The sequence below is a fragment of the Pyrgilauda ruficollis genome, unplaced genomic scaffold (genome assembly GCF_017590135.1).
Source record: "Pyrgilauda ruficollis isolate IOZ18807 unplaced genomic scaffold, ASM1759013v1 scaffold14, whole genome shotgun sequence".
Classification (NCBI taxonomy): Eukaryota; Metazoa; Chordata; class Aves; order Passeriformes; family Passeridae; genus Pyrgilauda; species Pyrgilauda ruficollis.
Window position 1 is genome coordinate 9,286,547 of NW_024512543.1, and position 21,195 is coordinate 9,307,741.

The 21,195-nt window shown below is 44.7% G+C and overlaps 1 protein-coding gene across 3 annotated transcripts in view; it reads right to left on the reverse strand.

The window, feature by feature from the left end:
• Positions 1-1,883: 1,883 nt before the first annotated feature.
• AMBRA1 (autophagy and beclin 1 regulator 1) overlaps positions 1,884-21,195 on the reverse strand; it is a 116,786-nt gene continuing 97,474 nt past the window's right edge. For all 3 annotated transcript variants that reach the window (XM_041459959.1, XM_041459958.1, XM_041459957.1), the window contains 3 exons: positions 13,893-13,985; positions 12,149-12,342; positions 1,884-3,467 (listed from right to left, as the gene is read on the reverse strand). In XM_041459959.1, the coding sequence (XP_041315893.1) occupies positions 2,977-3,467; positions 12,149-12,342; positions 13,893-13,985 (778 nt within the window). In that variant the 3' untranslated portion in view covers positions 1,884-2,976. The remainder of the gene's footprint in view (positions 3,468-12,148; positions 12,343-13,892; positions 13,986-21,195) is intronic.

Here is a 21,195-nt window from a genome sequence, read left to right on the forward strand (position 1 = left end):
TATCAGATCAGCCCTGCCTGAAACAACTGAGGAAAACTGCTGGGCTGGAGCAGGGTAGTCCAAAGCAGATATAGACTTCTGTCCCACAAGAAGCATGGGAGGCATAATAAATAAATTGGGCTGGGTGTGGGTGAGCCCATTGCCTAAGTGGGCCCAATTTTCCCTCCTGTCCCCTCCTCTTCTCACCCATTCACCCACGTAGCTCCGTCAGGTCTCAGGCAGGGATAATCTGAGCTTTCCTAAGTCTGAAACTCAAAAGAGAAACACTGCTCTCTGTACACATAAGCCCATCACCACTGAGGGCACTTGCTCAGTTGTGTAGCAACAGGTCATCTAAAAAGCAAGTCCAAGGCAGCACCAGAAGATTAAGCCTGTCCACAGCCACTGTGCCCACAGCCTAAAGCCTGTAGGAACGCAGGCTGCAGTCAGGCTCAACTGATAGCAGCCTTTTGCCCAAAGCTGCCTGCTCTGACCAGGCCTCCACTCTTACCTCATCAGGAAGAGCATCCCCTTCAAGTCTTGAATGGAAAAGTTTAGAGCTTCAGAGACGTCCCACGTCAGTGGCAAAGACATTGGCTGTGGTTTGTTCTGGCTCCCACTGGAGCTCACCCCCTGCTCTGCCACAGTCTCCAGTGGGGGCAGGTCTGGACCAAGGGGAAGCCATCAGCAGAGCAGGCTTCAGGCCTCTGCACAGCAGCCCGGCCAGAGCGCCCGGCAACAGGGCACGCCAGGCCTTGAGAATCTGCCAACGCCACAGTGGGGCAGCCCAGAAGACACCTCACCAACTGAGATGGAAATTTTTCTGTAGATAGCTTGGCTCATTCTGAAAATGGATATCTATAAATGCTCTGCAACACATCTACCAAGAACAGGCCTCAAGATTCTTCCAGGAATCATGCAGGGAGAGGGAAGAAGTGATGTCAGGCTGAGCTGAAGAGTTTTTTTTCCAGGCTCTGTTTTAGTTTGTTTTCAAGTAGAGCAATAAACAGCACTGTCTAGACCTGCACTGCCTTGTCTGTCCATCTGAGACATAGCTCTTCTGGCTCCCAGCTACCAGCACATCCTCAGGCCCCTCCACAGTAAGGCAAAACAGGGATGCATGAAACGTTCCTTGCCACACAAGGGAATCGCATTTTTCAGGCTGCTCTCCTGTCAGATCAGGGATGCAGTTGGCTTGGGGCAGGTTTTAGAGCCTCATTAACACTCAGCAATGAGGCCTGGCAGCAGCTGATTTGATTTAAGGTTCATCTCCAAGCTGTGATTTAAGGGAAGATTTGCTTAATGTTCTCTAACAGACTCTTCTGACTGGGAGCTTGAGTGCTGCCTAATGACAGACTTATTTATTGTAATGTCTTAGCAGCAGAGAATCTAGAGGAGCAGGGCAGGAGCACAGCAGCTGCTGGCAGGTGCTCAGACAGCACTGGAAACATCCATCACATCACAGTGGTAAGAGAGGAGCGTGCATTCCTCTATCCAGAACAGCCAGATACTGCAACCCTCTTCTGCATCAAGGGGTCAGCAAGACAGACCACTCTCTGCTTGCCCAAGATGTTCAGTGCTGCAGCTCTACACACCTTTTTACGCAGGATAGGTGAAACGCTCTTCTTTCTCCTTACTGCAGTACTTGAATGATGGGAAATGCAGAGGTGCCTGCTCATCTGCAGACTGGTTAAAATGCAATTTGCAAGCAAGACTCCCAAATGCACCTCCTTGTTTCCCAGTTTTGGACTTTCAACTCACAGGCTGAGTCTGCTTTCCTCTGGGAAAGGGAGTGGTCATCATCTGACATTTGCATGCTGCCTAGAGCTTCTGAGATGGATCTATCTATCCCCAAGGCCAAAGACAGAGACAACCATCACACAAATGAAGACAGGAGGTCAAGCAAGGGTTTGTCATATTTTAATGACATTGATCTTTGGTGTTTCCCTCGTCAGCACTCACACTCTCCCCGTACTTCCTCCATAAGCCTGCTAGGGATGGAGAGTTACAAACGAAAAGGAAAATCACATTTGAGACTAAAAACAAAGTATCAGAGCCTTGACTTCTCCACTAGAAACTACATGTACAAGGTCAAGATTTCACATGCAACACCTTACATCACAGACCCATACCTCACACCCTGGCCTGGAGCTGAAAAGAGACTTCCTGCCCCCTGTCAAGGATGTGCAGTTCAGTCCTGGCAACATGAAACCACTGGGGTGGCTCATTCATGTTAATATTGGCACAGCTTAGAACATCCTTGTGAGAACTGCATCCTGACTAGAGAGAGTTGCCCTTGTCCCTCTATCCATCCATATGGCATCTCTGCTTCGGTTCCTGCCAAGTCCTAAACTAACTCGAAAAAGGAAAGAATCCACCTGTGAGCATATCCTGAGCCATGCATGTTCTGGTGAAGCCCAGTTCTTCCCAGAAAAGACCACAGCATAGGCAGGATTGGTCTCAGAACACCACACTCTGGGGGAGCAGCGCTGTGCTGTGGAGAGGGACGGTGGCCTGGAAGACTCCTCCACTCCAGCAACAGAGCTGGAGCATCACGCCTGGGTTTGCCCAGTACTGCCTGTCTCCAGAAGGATGCTGCAGGTCCCCTTCCCTTTCTTCACTCTACTGATCAGCTCCGTGGGTATAAAAGGGCAGGAAAAAGGAAAGGAAAAAGACTTTACAAAGGATGACACACCAAGTTGCAGGGCTTAGCTCAGGGGATGCCACGGGGCTTCAAAATTTGCCTGATGTGCAAGTGTGGTTTGTATTCCTGTTAACTCCTCAGCAGTGGGAATGTTGGAAGTTAAGTATGTTTTCTTTCCCATGGCTTCCCTTGTAATTCTTATCCCTTCCCCCATCACCCAGGATAGAGAAGCCCTCTGAACCACCAGCATCCTGTTAGAGCCACCCATCCCTGCTCTTCCAGCTCCTGGCCAGCTGTGAGGTACAGGTCTCTGCTGAGCAGTACAAGGGTAGCACCAACACACAACTCAATCTCTACCTGTTTCGCGACTCCCCACTGGTGCTGTCATTACTATAGAAGTTGGTACTGTCAGGAAGATGGTTATTGTTAGTTAGGTCACTGTATTCAATTGGTCCCTCGGTGTCCATGGAGGACTGGGCCTGCTCTGGCAGATCCAGGTCACCAGCGCTTTGTCCTTCACTCCCACTAGGGGCTGTCCGTGGGCTGAGGCCACGCTCCGGCAGCTGCACGGACTCTGACAGGATCCGTCCCTCCAGCTCTGTGCCCAGCTGCTGAGAGGTGGACTGCTGTGCCGATGTGCCCTCAGCTCCAGTGGGCTCTGTGCCAGTCTGAGAGCTGCGGTGGATCCGGTGGCTCACAATGATGTTGTTGCCAAAGCCGCCCATGGACGCCATGGTGGTGCTCTGCTCCCGCTGAACCACGGCAGTCATGCCACCTTCCGCCATCAGCCTTTGAATCCTGCTCAGGGCATCCTCCCCACTGGCCCCATATTCTGGACCTTCACCTGCAAAAGAAAGCAGAAGCAACTCTGGTGCACAAGGCAAACTACGACACAAAACAAAGCATGCTGAGTAGTTGCATCATGCAGAGTGTGTGTGCTGGGACAGAAGATAGGTTCCATTCCAGACAGAGCCCAGTATTTTATTTCCATAACTTTCCACTTGGTTAAACAAAGGCACCGAATTCTGTCAAGAAAACCTTGGTCACTTCCACAGGTAACCCTCACAGACTTGCATGTCCAAGCCTTGGAAATGCAGCTCTTATCTAGCCATAAAGACGGGGGAAAGGGTAGTAAAAGATCAGAGCTGTAGAGACAATCCTGCCAGCCTCATGGGGACAGGAACAGAAACCTCAGTTTGCACTGCAATAAACCAAACAGTTCACCAGGATGTTAAAGAACGCCATGGCTTTTCCTGCTTCACCTGTTTGAGAAGCAGGCACATGACACACTGGCAATGTCCCTGGTGTCAGTCTAGGGAGGACATAAGAAGGTGGCCAACAGCAGACAGCAGCTACAGAACATGGCCTTCCACATTAGCTACGATCAAGCTATCAGTCAAGCTACCCTTGACTGATATCTTTCGAGGAATACAAAAAAACATCTCAAGACCTACAGTCTTTGTTTACTCTTATCCCTGAGGCTTCCCTTTATAGTCAGGCTGTAGTGAGCTCTCAGAGAACCACTGTCAGATACCTTGGTTGCTCAAGATTACTTCAGGGGAACAAAATCTCACCAAAGAATTGTCCATGTAGGAGATTATCACCACGACCGGGAAGTTCATTCCAGTTCAGTTTCTCAACATCCTCCTTTTGCTACAAACCCTACCCGGAGCATTTGGGGAGAACAATCTGTAATAATAAACTGCTAGAAACATTCCACAGTGGGATCTTGCTGATTCTTATTAAAGAAATAAATCTCACTCCCACCTCTATGAAACTATCACAGTGCTGATTTGAGGAGAAAGCCGTGAGCTCTCCTGGCACCAAGGAAATGAACACAAATGTCAACAAGGCTAGATGTAGGGAGGAGTTAAAACACAATAAAAAAACAAAATGCCACACTGACTAGGAAAACAAAAACACTTGGGGCTGTGGAGTTTAATATCTTTATCCATGACTTGGATGAGGGGATTCTAGTGCACCTTCAGTAAGTTCACAGTTGACAGTAAGTTGGTTGGGAGCGTTGATATGCTGGAGGGTAGAAAAGGTCTGAGGGGGGATCTGGACAGGATGGGTCAAGAGCAAAGACCAATTGCATGAGGTTCAACAAGATGCCCTTGAGTCACAACAGTCCCAGGTGGCACTACAGGCTGGGGAAAGGGGGGCTGGAAAGCTGCTCAGCAGAAAAGGACCTGTGGGTGCTAGTCAACAGTGGCTGAGCATGATCCAGTGTGTGTCCAGGTGGCCAAGAAGGCCAGTGGCATAATGGCCTGTATCAGCAACAGTGTGGCCATCAGGATCAGGGCAGCGATTGTCTCCCTGTACTCAGCACTAGTGAGGCCATGCCTTGAACCCTGTGCCCAGTTTTGGACTCTCACAACAAGAAAGATCATTGAGGTACTGGAGCACATCCAGAGAAAGGCGATGATGCTGGTGAAGGGTCTGGAGCACACGTCATAAGAAGAGCAGCTGAGGGAGTTGGGGTTGTATAGCCTGAAGAAAAGCAGGCTCAGGGGAGACCTCAACACTCCCTACAACTACCTGAAGGGTGGTGCAGCCAATCTCTTCCCAGTTAACCAGCAACAGGGTAAGAGGAAATGGTGTCAAGATGCACCAGGGGAGGTTCAGGGTGGACATCAGGAAGAATTTTTTTTCACTGAGACAGTGGTTACTCATTTTAACTGCCTAGGGAAGTGGTGGAGTCACAATTCCTGGAACTATTCAAGAAGTGACTGGACATGGCAATTAGTGCTATAGTTTAGTTACACAGTGGTGTTCAGTCAAAGGTTGGACTTGATGATCTTGGAGGTATTCTCCAACCTAAATGATTGGATGATCGTGTATCCAGCACAAGAGCTAAGATACTCAGCAAAGTCCACACCAGGCCACTCGAGAGATGTTATGCAGTCAGTCAGTGACAGCTTATTCCCTTTTCTCATGGGCTCAGTGGTACTTGCATCAAGCACTGCCAGCATCCCCCTCCACAGGACAAAGTTAATTTCATCCTCAAGTAAGTCTGCTGACATACTGCCCTCCTGCAGAAATATTACAGACATTAAGGGCAAATTTACATGTCACCAGTAGTGTAAGTAGATTCCTGCTAGGAATGCAGTAAACTTGCTATATGCACTATACCTAGCCCCTTGATTAGAGCATCAGTGGGACCATAGAGACACCTGTAACCACATGAGAATTTGCAGCACAGCCTAAGAGGAGTGAGCAAGAATACCCCCTGGAAAGAGCCTGACCCACAACTCTAGCAGAGAAATCCTATTCAGGATGTGGCTGATGTATGAATTAGGATGTGGCTGATGCATGAGCTAGGAACTTGTTTGATCAGTACAAAGACTGAAGACAGAGGCAGCTATTATACTGGAAAACTCCAGAGTGAAAAACATGCATTCCAAGGGATATTGAAACATTAATTATGAGCAGAACTAAGTGGAAGGTTTGAGAAGCATGGTTTTGGATTCAGTCATCACTTCCTTCTGAGGGCATAGTCGTACTTCATTACCAACCATCTCGCCAGGCTGGAGAGGAAGCTTAAGAAAGCCAAGATTTGCAACCTGGTCTAGAGACATGCCAGACAGACCTATCTACACAACAGCAGATACCGTGCCTCTGATAGATCACTTACTGTAAACGAGTCCAGTGAAGAAGCACTGGAACAGCAAAACAGCAAGGACTCCCAGCCAGCCAATGCTCCTCAGCATTACAAACATGTGCTTCACCACACCACCCCTTGCTTTTCCCTGCCCCTAAATTACCATATGCCACGGCTGAATTTCCAATTGAGGCATCTGCTTGCTCAGAAGACAGGCAAGGGCTGTTGCCACAGCAAGAACCAGCATGGTGTGAGCCTTCAGATCCCAGAGATACAGCAGTGTTGGAAATTCCCAGCCCATCAAGAGCCAGAAGTGAGCCTCACTATTCAAGCAGCCAATAAACACCTCTGCTTTGGGGACTGTCCTCCCGTTTTCCTCTCTCAGGTTTCAACGATGACTTTGGCTGACTTGTTCAGAGCAAAGCTTGCTGTGCCATTTGCCTTGAGCTGAGCTACAGCACAGATTCACACACAGCCCGTTTCTACTGCCTGGTGACTCCCACACACATTCTTTCACCAGGCTGCCAATGCAGACTACATTAGTATTCAGAGCAAGTGAAATAAGCTGACTTCCATTTGGTGAAGGTTCAGGGTGGGCACACAGGCACTTACCCAAAACAACAGCAATGCTGTAAACCACACACGTATCAGCTTGCTGCAGTGCTGTGCTCCTACAAATGTTTTCTACTGTAACCAAAGTGACCTTTCCAGAGGTCCAAACTCCCGTCTATTCCAAACACAGAACAAAACACTACTCTTGAGAGCAATTATCCCAAAGACCAGAGGATTTCTGTCAATGTAGCTGTCTCAAACATTTAACTAAATATTCCCTAGCTAATGCATCTGTTTTAAAAGTCCTCTATGCTACTCCAGCAAGACAAGAATTTGACACACAAAACTACCCAGGCAAAACATCTTGCATAAGCTGGGCATAAGGCAGGGTATTTCCACTTCTAAAGGAAGTGTACTCTGAAGTACTTATAGGCAGAACAACTTGTTTATCTCTGGGCATGAATGGCACACTCCTGATGAAATGCAAAGTCCACAGAAGCAAAGATGAGATCAGACTCCCCTGTACCTGTACAATATACTGACACTGCTCTTGAATCTTCTTCTGTTTTCAACATTCCTCTTTCTAAAACCAGCAGTAGTTAGGAACCATGTTTGCAAACAAAGCTTCAAAATTAGAACAGTAAGCACTGCAGAGATATCTAAGTCTTCAGAGAACATGAAATAATAGCTCTGAGGTGTGAGCTGCCCCACTAATTCAGATGCTCAAAGATAAAAATACCAGCATTTTTACATTAATTTACCCCTTGCGTAAGAATAGAAAAAGGAGGGGCACACCACAGTATAACCAGCTATGAATAATTATATCTCCCTTAATGCCACAATAATTACTTTTTTTTCCAACCAAGCCCAGAAACATGTTCACACTTCCTTTCTGAGGTAGTTAATCCAAACAGCTCCACAGAACTCAGAAAAAAATACAACTGCTTTAACTTGTAAGAATTTTCTTAGTAATATCTCACCTTGGCTATTCATATGAGTGAAACTTACTTTTGTAATGAGAGTTTAAAAGTAGCCCACATAATTTAATCCCAAGAGACCCAAGTACGTGGAGTAGATCACGCTGTAAAGGCTTGCATAGTACATACTTCTAGAACCTAAGTCTATTTTTTAGGTAGTGGTTTTCAGAGGATTTTAAAGAGAAACCAAAATTTGCAGTTCTATAGGACATATGACACCGATTTTACAGATGGACGGGCAGATGAAAGGCTAAGAAGTCTACCCACGTTTCTACTTGGAGAATGAGAGGCAGATCTGGAAGCTGATCCCTGGTGTCTTAGTTCCCATTTCCACACTAACTACACAAAAGTCACATCACATTGACAACAGCATTGCAAGAATGTGTTCAGCTAACATAAAACAACATGTTTCTTCTTGTTAGCATTCATGGCTCGGCTGGGGACAAAGTATTCCTGCCCAAGCAGCCCCTCGACACGTGTTCCTAATGTCTCAGATTAAATAAGTTACATCACATGCAGGCACACTGATTGCTTCTAAGTGCTCCTCAGGCATCCTCAGGATGCTTTGCTTATATCAGGAAAGTTTTGCTTGCATGTGCTGTCTTTTCATTACCAACAGTTTGAACAGACTGAATCTCACAAACCCAAGCCTTCATTTTACATCCCTCTTCCCTCTCAAATGTATCTGCTGCAACCTCTGAAAGCAGTTGGAACTAATGGAAATTTTTACTGGTTGGTGACAAACACTTCAACCCAACAAGTTAAAAACTGTATATGGCATGACAGCATATGTTGCTTCCCCAAAGACAGGCAAAGTAGCAATCCAGTGACAGCAAATATTCAGATGGCTACAATTTCAGTAACGCATGTATGTGCCTACTTGCACAACAAGCACTGAGCGAGCTACCTGAATTTTAAGCCCGAAAGACAATGCAGATGGTAGGAAATCAGATGACAATTGCTTTTCAGTTATTTGGTGTTGGTTTTCTTTTTCCTCTTTAAAAACTGGATTATCTGAAAGACAGGTAATCTCTCAACAGCCAGGGGACAGAACGGGCCCACTATCAAACAAGTGTTCTGCAGCTCTGCAGAGGCCCCTCTCCCTCAGCCTGCAGCAACTCTGGCACAAGTACAGACCCTGCAGTTACTGCCCTTTGCACTGTATTCCAAAGATACTACAGCCTGAACAAGTGGCAGCCACAGCCTGACACAGTCTGGACCAGGAATTACGATTTTTAAAGGTTAAAACTTTGGGCCACTAAATCTCATTAGGAATTTTTGTTGGGTTTTAAGTGAGATTCAATCTGCCAGCTGAATACAGATCCCACTCCCATCATGCCTGTCTATTTGCAAGGAAAACATAGTATAACGCCCAACAGATTGTTTCTAATTAAGGGTGCCTCAAAGTTACAACTCTATCACTATTTCCACTATGTCTGTCAGCTTAAAAGAAAACAGGAGACAGCTCAAACACTGTTTTAAGCATTTCTTGGTACCTCTCCTAGTTTTCTCTCAACTCTAACTACTTTTCCTTTATGTGTGGTGTGGGAGCAGAGTTCACAAGTCCGCTATTAACTGCTGCAAAACAGAAAGATTCAGACATTAGAGGGATTCACTTCTAATAAAGTCATCATATGCTCATTCCTCCAAAGGAGGTAGAAAGATAATCAGAGCAGCAAAGTCCCCGCAGAGCTTTGCATGAGAAAAGGAAACTATTTATACCCACACAGAACTTAATTAGATTTCTGATGCAATTCTGCATACTCTCTTTTTTTTGTACAGTAAGCACATATCTGCAAGAAATGCCCTGAGGCAGAATTCCCCACAACAGCAGGGCTGACAGGACAGAGGAGAGAAACCCACTGTCAGGGTAGCATTAGCACTTTTTTTTTTTTTTTAAACCTTTTTTTCAGTTGGTTGGTCAGTTGGTCAATTAGTTGGGGCTTTTTCGCCCCTTGTGGCAGGGTGATAACTAAACCACTTTCCTTTACATTACTCAGAATCCCACTTGATTTATCCATTCTGCTGCTGATAATGCTGGTAAGCCTTTACATAGTGATTTCCATCTTCAAAGCCCCATACAAAACACTAATTAATCTCCACAGCCCCTGGTGTGCTGTACTATGGGAAGATTAATTCCCATTTAGTAGATGATTAATAATTTGCCCTGGGTCACACCCCAAGTTACTGGTAGCAGATTTCTCACATTTCTTCTCTCTTTTTTTTTTTTTTTTGCCTTTTTGCCCCTGACATCTAGATCATGCTATTAGGAAACACAGTTTCCCTTCCAACAGGCAGAGTTACAGCACATACAGTGGGCAAATCAGCCATCTGAAGAGCACCACAGCACCTAGTCCTGCTGGAACACTGGACGTGCATCACAAGAGTTGATGATGCTAGGAAAATGACTGGCTTACCCTCACAAGCAGCCACTAATACTCATGTGTAATGTGAAGCACAAAGACCCAGATGAGCCAGACCATCGCTGCCACAAGTACCTGGCTGACTGCCTAAGGTGTTGGCAAAAGCAGAAGAAAATTTGTATCTCTGTTTCATGTCAGGTCTTTTTACTATTCTTCTATCACGTATTACTATTGATTTTTTTGATCCTTCATCCTTCTGACCGTTATAGTCTTCACAGTTCCATGTTTCAAGTTACTCTTGAGCCCTTACACAGGAATTTCCACTGAGGATGCAACTGGCATAGGAACTGACCAACAGCAGGTAAAACATCTTGGCTCATCTCTAATGCACGTGTTTAAACTGCAGTAACTCCTTTGTTCTACAGGCCCTAATATAGCTGACAGGAGTGACAGCCCATTTTGCAGTTGTGGCCATTTGCAAGGGGACATGTGGGTAAGTCAATGTCTGAGATGGAAATTGCAACATGTGGAACTTGATCTTCTTCCAAGCAAGAAAGAGAGTTGAAGAGGAGTACCTGTCCTAGGCTTGTTATTTATACTCCTTTTCTTCCAAATGTTACATGTTTTTCTTCTTTGTAGAGATATCCTGCCAAGGCACTGGTAAAGAACAGCCCTTTCCTCATCTCATTAACAGTCTAGTTAAAACCCATGATCTAGATCTGGAAATTGAAAAGTTAGAAAGAACAAGATAAAGAAACTGTCAGATGATTGCAGAACAGCAGGAGAGAGAAGCAGTGTTGGAGAACTCTCCTAGTTTAACTGACTCCAAAAGCCTGCAGCATCAGCCATCATGGCCTTGATGCAAGAAGGTCCCACACTGTATCATGTTCTCAGTCTGTGCTCCACATTCAGTGGAAGAACCAGTTCCCATGAGTTCAGCATTTGTCCAGACAGTCTGTGTTCCAGTCTCATTCACACGCCATCAATTGTACTAACCTTGCACAGAGGTTAATCTCAGCTCTGCTGAGATAAGCAGATGGAAACCCCAGCGGGCAGGAATCCCCCACTTAACTTTGTACAGAAGAGCTGAGATCAGAGAAACACAAAGCCGTATCACACATGCTGGATACTACACAGCAGAAACGGTAGAAGAGTCACATACCAAAATGTAACTTTCAGAATGATAGAGAACAAAGCAGGCATACAGGCACACACAGGCATGTTGTGGGCTGCTTCCCAAAGCCAAGGAGGTTTATCATGAACCACCAACTTCAAAACTGTCTCCTTGATTTTCTCTTGTCTCTCCTATGTATATACTGCCCAATCCCTACCTAGCCAAGCCTTCAGAGCTGAATGAAAGCACAATGTTACAGTATTGAGACAAGAAACTTGAATAAATCAATGTTTTCAACAGATTAATGACTTTGTACAGGAATTGCACAGTAGCTGTTTCCAGCTCTTTACACGCTGGTAAGTTTTCCTGGACTGCTAACCACTGGAGACATTTTTGTATAGCTGAACTGGGCACTCATCACATACCTCATCAATCAAACTAAACAGAATCCTCAAAGCTGCTTTCTGAGAAGTGATTTACAGTATTTTATTTTGTATCAAAATACTGAGCTTGTGAAGCCTGCAGACCTTTTGCATAAGTTGGAGGATCAAGCTGAACTCTAAGACAGAGGCAGAAAGGATAACTCTGTAACTTGCAGTCTTACTGATGGTTAGGACATCAGGAGATGTGTGAGGAATGAAGGCAGTACAGTTGGTTCTACAAAGACACAATGATCTGGAGAAGAATGAAATTTCCTTCCTCAAAGCATGTGAAAAAGACAACTTTTCTATTCATATGGCCAGAGATTCATTCTCCTGATCTTCTATGCCTGGCTACAGGCAAATCAAGCAGGAGAAATCTTTGTTGAAGAGATAAAGGGAGTATCCAAATGCACTAACAGGATGTGGACCGTATGTGGAAACTCCTAAACCACCAGGTAAACTCTGTCAGATAAACCACCGATTGATCTCCTACCTTCACCAGTCCCTGCAGAGGTGGATTCCTGTTCCTGTACCTCCCTCTCTGTCTGAGTCTCTGCATTCTGCAGCTGAGGCGCCAAGGTCTGGGTACCCTGTGACGTCACAGAGGTGGGGGGATTTCGGGGTTGTAGGCCTATGGCATTCATCAGGCCCATGTCCCTGTCTGTCCTCCATGTAGCTCTGCTGGTTCTGAAAAGAGAGAAAAACAAGTAAGACCAGGATCACTGGAGGCAACATGCCCAAGCAAGACTGAAACATGAAAGTGAGGCTCTTCTCTTCTGCCTCCACTCCAACCAGGCGCCTACTTGCCACTATAAGGATGGGGATGAAAGGAATTGTGACCTGCACTTATTTACACACACTGGTCTCTTGAGTTTCAAGCCAACTGAGTCTTCGAGTCCACTCACCCTTCCACAGAAGCAGCGTGTCTTACAGGCACAGAGAGATATCCCTGCAGCATCATTAAGCCTGCAGAACAACAGTCTTGGAGTCACTGTGTTGAGGAGGCAGCACAACGTGCAGTGCAGAAGCACAAACACACACAAAACCTTCTGCACAGCAGGGCAGCTTTAACTCCCATGGATGTAGCCGGTATCCTTTCCCTCCTCTGGACTTCCTAGTTTGTCAGCTTCACACATGAATGCACTCCAGCAGGCATTTCTGCCCATTCCAGTCAGACAAGGGAAATCCTGTGTTCTCAAAAGCAAACAACAGGAACCACCCCAAGGCTCATTAGCCTCTCAGACTCAAACAGCTGAAGTGTACAATGCTACAGCTGAGTCTTCACAATGCCACGACACTCTTTTCTAAACTGACCCCTAAGTGCTGGGAATGGTAAAAAGATTCAAGGAAAGACTGCCTCATTTACAACTTTTTTTTTCATAAGGCTTTGAAACCTGCTACACTTTTTTTGCTCTCTCTTTGAACTAGTTTACTCTGGACCATTATTTCTGCCTTTACGCTGCCATTATACCAGACTGAATATATACTGTCAAAAACTTATGTAGTGGCAATATCCACTCATAGAGCAGAGTAAAGAATCTCTACTGCTTATTTTTCACCCACAATCAGATCAAGGCTGTAGGATAGCCCAGACATTTGCCCTGTAAACAAGCTCACAACTTCCTTGGTATGCTGAAGCTCACAACTCAGGAACACAACTATCACCCTCTTGCTGAGAACAGCTGGCTTACAGAGAAATACTTGTCACTATGGCAAGAAGCAACGGACTGCAGCATCACCCTTGGGTTCAGAACAACCTGGGCAGCACTGGACTGAAACAGCCAACGGGGACATCAAGGGATTTAGCTTTATTTTTAGAGTTTACTACTGAGAAACAACTGTTCCATGATGAGCAATTAAAAAGATGAAAATCAATCACTGGGTCGGCACCATATAGTTGCCCTTTTCTCTGCCTGTTCAACTCCCCTGTTCTTCAGTTACCTTCCAAAGACCATTTGCTTTACACAGTGTTCTTGATGCATCAAGCCCCACATGTTCCTCCCACAGCTGTTACTGGGGCCCTGAATGACAACATGTACTTTACTATCACTGTCACTTTTGGGCACTGAATGTCACTTGCTGGAAGAAGGCCAGGTGACCCAACCAGGCAATACCACAGGGGGAGAAAATTGCATATTTAAAGCTGACAGTGGTAAGGGAACAAAGAGGTGATGTCAGAACTAACAAAAACAGCAGAAAGGGTCAGGTCTCTCTAACCCAACACCCAGGAGACTCACCCGGGCCGCTCAGCACTCCTGCTGCTGGAATGCACAGTGAAGACATTCTCATTCAGCTGGTCCCAGTGGTACTCAACTCCAGAGTTTAAGGCCCTTAAAATGCCAAAAAAGGAAAAAATATTAGCATGACGGGACACTGTTCAAGCCAGCACACATTACACCCCCACAACATGAACAGTGTTGATTCCTGCCCTACAGAAACTGCAGATCTAGCTCACAGTTCACATTTTCAGTAAAAGGGTTCATCACCATAAACCACCTTGCAAACACAGTGCTAAATTACCAGATTACTCTGGAATATTCCATTCATTTCAATTCAGTATTAGCACCAAGACACAGCAACAGGGGCAGAGAGATTTTCAGGCAATGAAGACATACAACTGTGCATATAAAATCAGGTTATCCTAACTCCAAGTAACGAAAAAAGAACTGGAATAGAAAGGCCAATTCTCCCTGTGGTGTCTGCAAGCACTTCCTGCACTAGGTAATGTTCAGTAAGACACTGCCCTTACTCAACATTTAATTTCTTTGCAAATGATTCTCATTCTATCTACATATAATCTTTATACATCCCTCTCACTGACAGCCACTGTGGAGCAAGGACAGATGTAGAGGATATTTTAACAAGCTTCTACAGAAGAGCTTGCACTGTGTCAACAGCATGTGTGGCTGTTAAGGAAAAGTCCAAACTTGAATTTTACATCTAATGCTACTAAGTATAATGGAACCACCAATGTTCTGGAAACCTCTGACACAGCATTTCCCCAAAACATACACCAAGTCAGGGCTTACTACTCACAGGAACAGACAAGGTTATCAACCACAGCTGAAGACAACAGGAAATCACAGAAACAAAACCACCATAATGCAGCAAGTACACATCCCACCAAGAAGAGAGTGAGAGCGAATCCAGCTTACTCTGTGCCATACAGAAATGTCACAGGACAGGCACTCACTATGCAGTCCAAGGCAGCACAGAGATCTCCCACCTACTGGTGTGTTCCACCTTCAGAAGCATTCTGGGCTGCATTAGCATGGAAGGCACTTCCTGGAGTGTTTTGCCACACCATGCTGACAGCTCATATGAGCTGCCTAGAAGTTTTGAAACGGTGCTGTGCACCACCACATGACTGCTGGACTGCACACACCTGATGGTGCTGGGTGGAGAGTTAGCAGTGCTGTGCAGTGGTCACAGCAAGGCAAGTGGGGGGAAAAAAAACCCCCAAACCAACAAAATAAGACCTGTGTAGACACAAGGGAACTCTGTCTGAAGAGCTGGACTTCCAGCACCCTGCAGACAGGCTCAGAACTAGGAGTAGTCCTGTAAGCTGAAGAAAGGATTCATGGCAAATACTTGGTAGCTGGTTATGGCTCAGGCACAAATGAGATGTTTTACATACATATAAAAACTGTTGTCCCTGTAAAGAGATGCCTCAGCAGAACTGGCAAGAACCCCAGCTCAGAGGATGCTGCAGTGTACTGGAGGCCTGGGGCTAGACTGCCAGGATGACAGCACCCCAGGTTAGGACCCAGGGTGAGAGATGAACAAAATTAGGTCAACAAAATCACACATGGAGGATACAAGAAGTAACCAGCCATTGCTTTTTTATTTTTTTGTGCTGAGCTAGTCCTGTGCTGCATTATAACCCATGAAAGCAGCTGTCAGTGAGATGCTGATTTACAAAGGTTTCTGAGTTTACTGACAGATGGTAACTTGTCACTAAAACTGTGCCAGCCCCTCTGGCTGCTCCATCCCCTGCCTAATATACTGGCTGAGGATTAGCTGTCACACTTTGCTGTCTGCGAAGCAGCACAGTCCCTGAGCAAGAGACACTTTCTGACCTCGTAGTCAAAATTTCCATTAAAAGTCTAGTGTGTTTGGTATCTACAACTATTACACAACAGAGCTAAGCTGACCTGTGCTCTTTTCCCTCTTCTTCCACACATCTTCATGTTTCCCAAAGAACAGGCATAGTCCCCTGCATCATGTACAGCTACGTACATGATTGGTATTCCTTGCCAATGTGTGCTTTACTTGTCTTTGCCAGCTTGCCAGCTCTCAAGACAAGAAACCAGAAGACCACAAAGCTTCCCCCAGGCCAAGATGGGAGCTGACAATACTATATTTCCTCTATTCCCCCAAACACCATGTTTCTGTAATACACAGAAAGTCCAGCTCCTGCACACACACTTCTTTGAGTGGATCAATTTCACTTCTAAAAGCATCATGGTACCAAGCTGACATGGAGTACATCCATTAAAAGCTCCTGACCATGCTCCTACCTATTCTACGGAGTCTCACTACTGTACAGTTGGGTTGTTGAACAGCAAAGTCCACTCTAACTCCATGCTGTCAGTTTGCACATGGTTAAACCAACAGGCATTCAATTTAATGCATAACTTTTCATATTGGTTTTAAACACTGCCATTTATCAGCTGAGCTTCACTGCCAGGGTCCTATTAGCTATTCCTTTACTGCCAGAAAATCAAGGGCTTTGCCTTCCTTCCCTAAAAGGAGGACCTGTAGCAGATGGTGCCACTGCTCTGGCTGCTGACTCTGGGAACACCGATAAACAGGCTTAGGCCATGATGGGAGTTCAACATCCTCAGCACCACTTTAACCTGGCTTTTTAGTTTGGTGTGTCTCCCTGCTGGGCAAAAGTGGCTGAGAATAAACAGCTGGCACTCCCTGCAGCAGCAAGCAGCAGCAAGCATCTTCACTGCTACCTTTCAGTATCCTCTTCCTTTGGCCAGCTACACAAACTACTCTTTCCCAACTCTACCTCTTGCAAAAGCCAAAAGGTCCCCAGCACCGTCGCTGTCCTCTTTTGTATGCATCTGTATATCTCTGAGCTGGAATCCACATTGGTCTCTTTACAGCCCTAAGATCAGCATCAAGATTGCTCCTGATTAGGTTTTCCAGCCTTTAGATGACTGAGCCTATAGAAGAGATGCTTCAGGCTGCATCAAGATACAGTAAGGAGAGCATACACCTGAACTTAACAGAGGGCACTGGTTGGGCATTACCTTTTACATGAAGATCATAATGTCTCTTCTTAATGAATCAGAATTTCATCAAAGAAATACAGCTATTGTGATGGCTAAATGCCAGTTTTAATACCATGTTTGCATTAGAAACTTGATCACATAATCAGACCTTAAACCAACTTCAGTACACAACAAGATGTGTGCGACAACCACAATTACCTTGGTTTAAATCAGATTTTCAGTTAAGCTTATGACTTGTTCTGGTTTAGCCACACCTATTTAAAATAGTGCAATCTCCCTTTTCAGAAAGCCTAAAGGTTTTTTAGCTCCCATTGCAAAATACTGCTTGAATTTTGTAAATGAGCAGCCTTTCACAGTACGTTTCCCAGGAGATTTGCAAATCAAGGCCTGACGATTCATTCCAAAGAAGCAGAGCTTGCACTGGAGAAATGAATATTTTTCAGGTAATGTAAGCATTTAACTTTTGCTTCATCAAACTCTAGACACAGAAATGCTAGAAGCACTTTACATTTTTCAAGGCATAAGGTAGAAGCTCTGTGTAGCATGGAGCCACTTGGATGTGGATGCAGTAAAAAGGACATTTGTTGCCCAGGGCTTTAGGGTGAAAAATTGCAATTCTCCGCACTGTGTCAGTCATGGACAGTGAAGTCCACTTAGTCAAGTTCTTACTTTCTTCCCTTTTATGGCTGTCACTAAGCTCTCTAAGCCCTCCCTGGAAATTTCCATTAGCTTTGTTACATGCAGAGCTGCTCATAGCTTGGATTTCCCAGCAGGGATCTGTTCTAAGATGGACTTTTCCTTCACGCTTGTGTCCAGCTCACATTATTAACGAGCTTGGAGAGGATGAAGGGCACACACTTGCAGGCTTTGCTGAAAGTCAAATAAGGATTCAGAGTGGAGCCTGTTAAGTACTAAGAGCCAACAACTTAGCAAGCCTCACCCTCTGCACAGGGGTATTACCTACACAGCTCAGTTATATCTCCAGGAAGAAATTAGGACCAAGTACTAGGAATTAATGACAACATTATTAACAAATTACAAGAGAACTGAAATGCAATTTACTGCACTTGCTTAACCAGTATAAAGGATAAATTGACAAAGCACAGGTCAGCACAAACAGATTCAGACATGTGGGTAACCCCTCAGCTGTCATATCCAAAACTGGGAGTTGAAGAGGAGGAGGGATTAGGATGAAAATTCCCCAACTCTACCATAACAATACAGCTCAGAAGCATGACAGTAAGACAAAACAACCCATAATTTGCAAGTGGTGTATGCACGTCCAGGAAGGCATAAATAGCACTTTACCACCTTTTTACTTGTATCATCGGGGGATGATTTAAGTGAAATCTGAAGAAGACAGCAGTAACGAGCAAATGCACTCCTCTCCTCCTTCAAATCCTGCCATATGGAAAGGCCCAACAGCAGCCCACTTGTTTGCTATAGTACCGAATTAAATTTTCATTACAACATTACTGCCTGCAATCCCATCCAAAAATATCAGCACAACCTCATAACCAGAATGAAGACTACGGCAAGCCCAACACAGAAAGGAAGCTGCCCTTCTGATGCCATGCAATGCACCTGATTTTCATGCTGCCAAGTTTGCTTTCTCCACAAAAGGAAATATTCCTTAAAGCTGATTTCTCAAATATACTGTCCATTCAAGATCACTAAATGCAAGCATACAAAACCAGATTAGTTTACAAACGATTTGAATTTCCCAAGACATGCTTTCTTCCCTTTGTGTAAACTTGTCATTCTTAAGCCATTCAAACTGTATCAAGGAATAGAGTGAGCTACAAGAGAGCAAGGTGACACTATGCTAAGGAACAGGAATCTATTGTCCTGGTTTGGGAAGGAAGAAGCAGCACACAGTATCTTGTGCAATGCAATGCTGGCCAGATTCCAGATGCATCTTTGTCAGCAGCTCATTATCTCTTCTGCCAGTGTGGTGATGATCAGCACAGCAAGCCCATTCCTAGCTCCCATGATTAGCTAGGCAACGGTATTGTAAGTACAAGGCGAAGTTTGGCACTCCCAGCAGCTGCCTGGATGAGAAAACAATAATTTCTAACGCCCTACTTCATAAATATTTAGCTTTCTGTGCAGGCGATGAACCACGTGCAGAGACAAATCCAAGTGAAAAGTGGCTGCTGCGCAAACTGTATGGAACCAGCAAAGGGGATTTCTGGACTAATTCTGCAGGGCAGTAACTCCCTTTGACCAAGAAGAGGTGGCAGCTTCACTGGTGCCAGCCCATGTCTAACTAGCCAGGGGAAGGGCACAAGATCAAGTATAGAAATTCAAGGAACACAAGATCTGCAGTTTATGATTGACAACCACAGATATTTAAATGACGTATGACATCATCCTGTCCATCACATTGAGATGATGATGCCTCTAAGAGCAGCCTCATTTTTACTCCTCACACTGATACAACCCACTAATTTTCCAGAATCCTGCAAATTTTGCCTGTGTGAAAACCAGCAACCATACAGAAACACACCCTGATACCTACTTGAATTGTCCAAGGTGCTGCACAAGCAGGACAGCAGCAGCTTGGTGCAGCTGGTAGCTGTGAGCCTGCTTCAGGGAGGGTGCCAACTCAGCTTGGAACACTTTGCAAGACAACTGGTCCTGTTCATTTGATTGTGCAGTCCTGCCAGCTAGGTTAAATGTTTGGATTTTTGAAGGTGCTGTATTCAAACTCACACCATTTGTATGAGGTCAGCCTTATAAAGCTGGTGGCACCAGTAGCTAATTCAGCTCTTCTATCTGAACAATGTAACCACGTACAAGTTTGTTCTGTCTACCAGTGGACACTAAAGGCTGGATCCAGTTCATGATCTTGTGGATAGTGGATAAGGTTTAGACAGAAGGCGGACCCCTAACAGCCATCTTCCCTCAGCAAAATTTTGGTATCTCTGCTAATGAAAAGAGTCATCACTCAGCTAAGCTGGTAAATACTTCAGAGAGAAAGAAGAGGGAGTGAAAGAAAACAGAGATTAATACAATAAGAACCCAAACAGAATAGTTTCTTCTGATCCACAGGACCACTATAGCTAAAAACTGACTTCCAGGAGTCAGCACTTGCAACATACCTACAGATTGCATGTAGAAGATAAGCAGATTCGTAAAATAATTTGAAATGGATGATACATGACCAGAAAGAGGAATTTGTCTCATATTCCATGGGAGAAGTCTTCAATTAAGAATCAGTCTTCGAACACATTCAATAGGAGTAACAAATGAAAATTAAGCACCAAGACAATTACAGAGCAGAAAGAAAAGAGTTTAGTATGAAAGTGTGAATGTTTGATTATCTGGGGACTCAAGTAAAAATACTGAGGTTGAGAATGCTGCCCTTAAGGAATGCAATGCTGCACAGAAAAACCTGTGTTGAGAACAAGGACAAGGCAAGACCCTCTCAGACAGCCTTCATTCTTCTGCTAAAACACCAGAACAGTTTTTAAAAGCGATTTTCTCAGAAATTTTTTACACTACTGTCATGTAAACACACTGTGTTTACACAGTGTGGCATAGGAAGTTGTAACTTGTATCATGTTTATGAGAAAATGAGCACAGCACCCAAGCCAAATAGCCTGGAATAAATAAGGCAGAAATAGAACAAATAAGAATCTCCTGAATTTTCACTGACTTTCTTCTCACTAAATCTTGCCAGTATGCCATGGTATCCTTTGCCATCTGGCTCCAGCCACACCAAGTACTAGGTACGGGCACCTCTGAAAGATAAATAACAGATTCCAGAACACACAGCTTAAAGGTCTTCAAACAAGCACAGTTCAGCTTGATATTATCATCCACACTGCTCTAAAGATGGACAACTTTCTAAGTCCTCTAAAAATCTAAAGGCTTGTTAATTGCTTAAAGTGATTGCAGGCAGACTATACTCCAAATAAGCTTTGAACCCTCAGAATATCTTAGGCTGTTTATGATCTATCAGCTCTTCCAGTTGCTTAGACAATTTAGGATGTTAGGAGTCTTTGGGGGAGTGCAAATTGTTTATGCCTTCTAAGGCCTTAAAACATCTTAAACTGCTACAAGAGAGCCAAAGTCACTCGTAAGTCATATTTGAACTTTCATTACTGTTTTAGCAGAAGCTAACATTGATGAAGTAGGCTTGTTTTGTAGATATTATGCCAGCAAACTAAACCAGGAAAATACATCTAGAACGGGAGAAAGCAACGTCAAAATAAATGCTTAAAATTAGCAAGCACAGCAAATGCTGATTTTTAATAGAACACTGGAATGTGCACAGACAAAGTTGCCA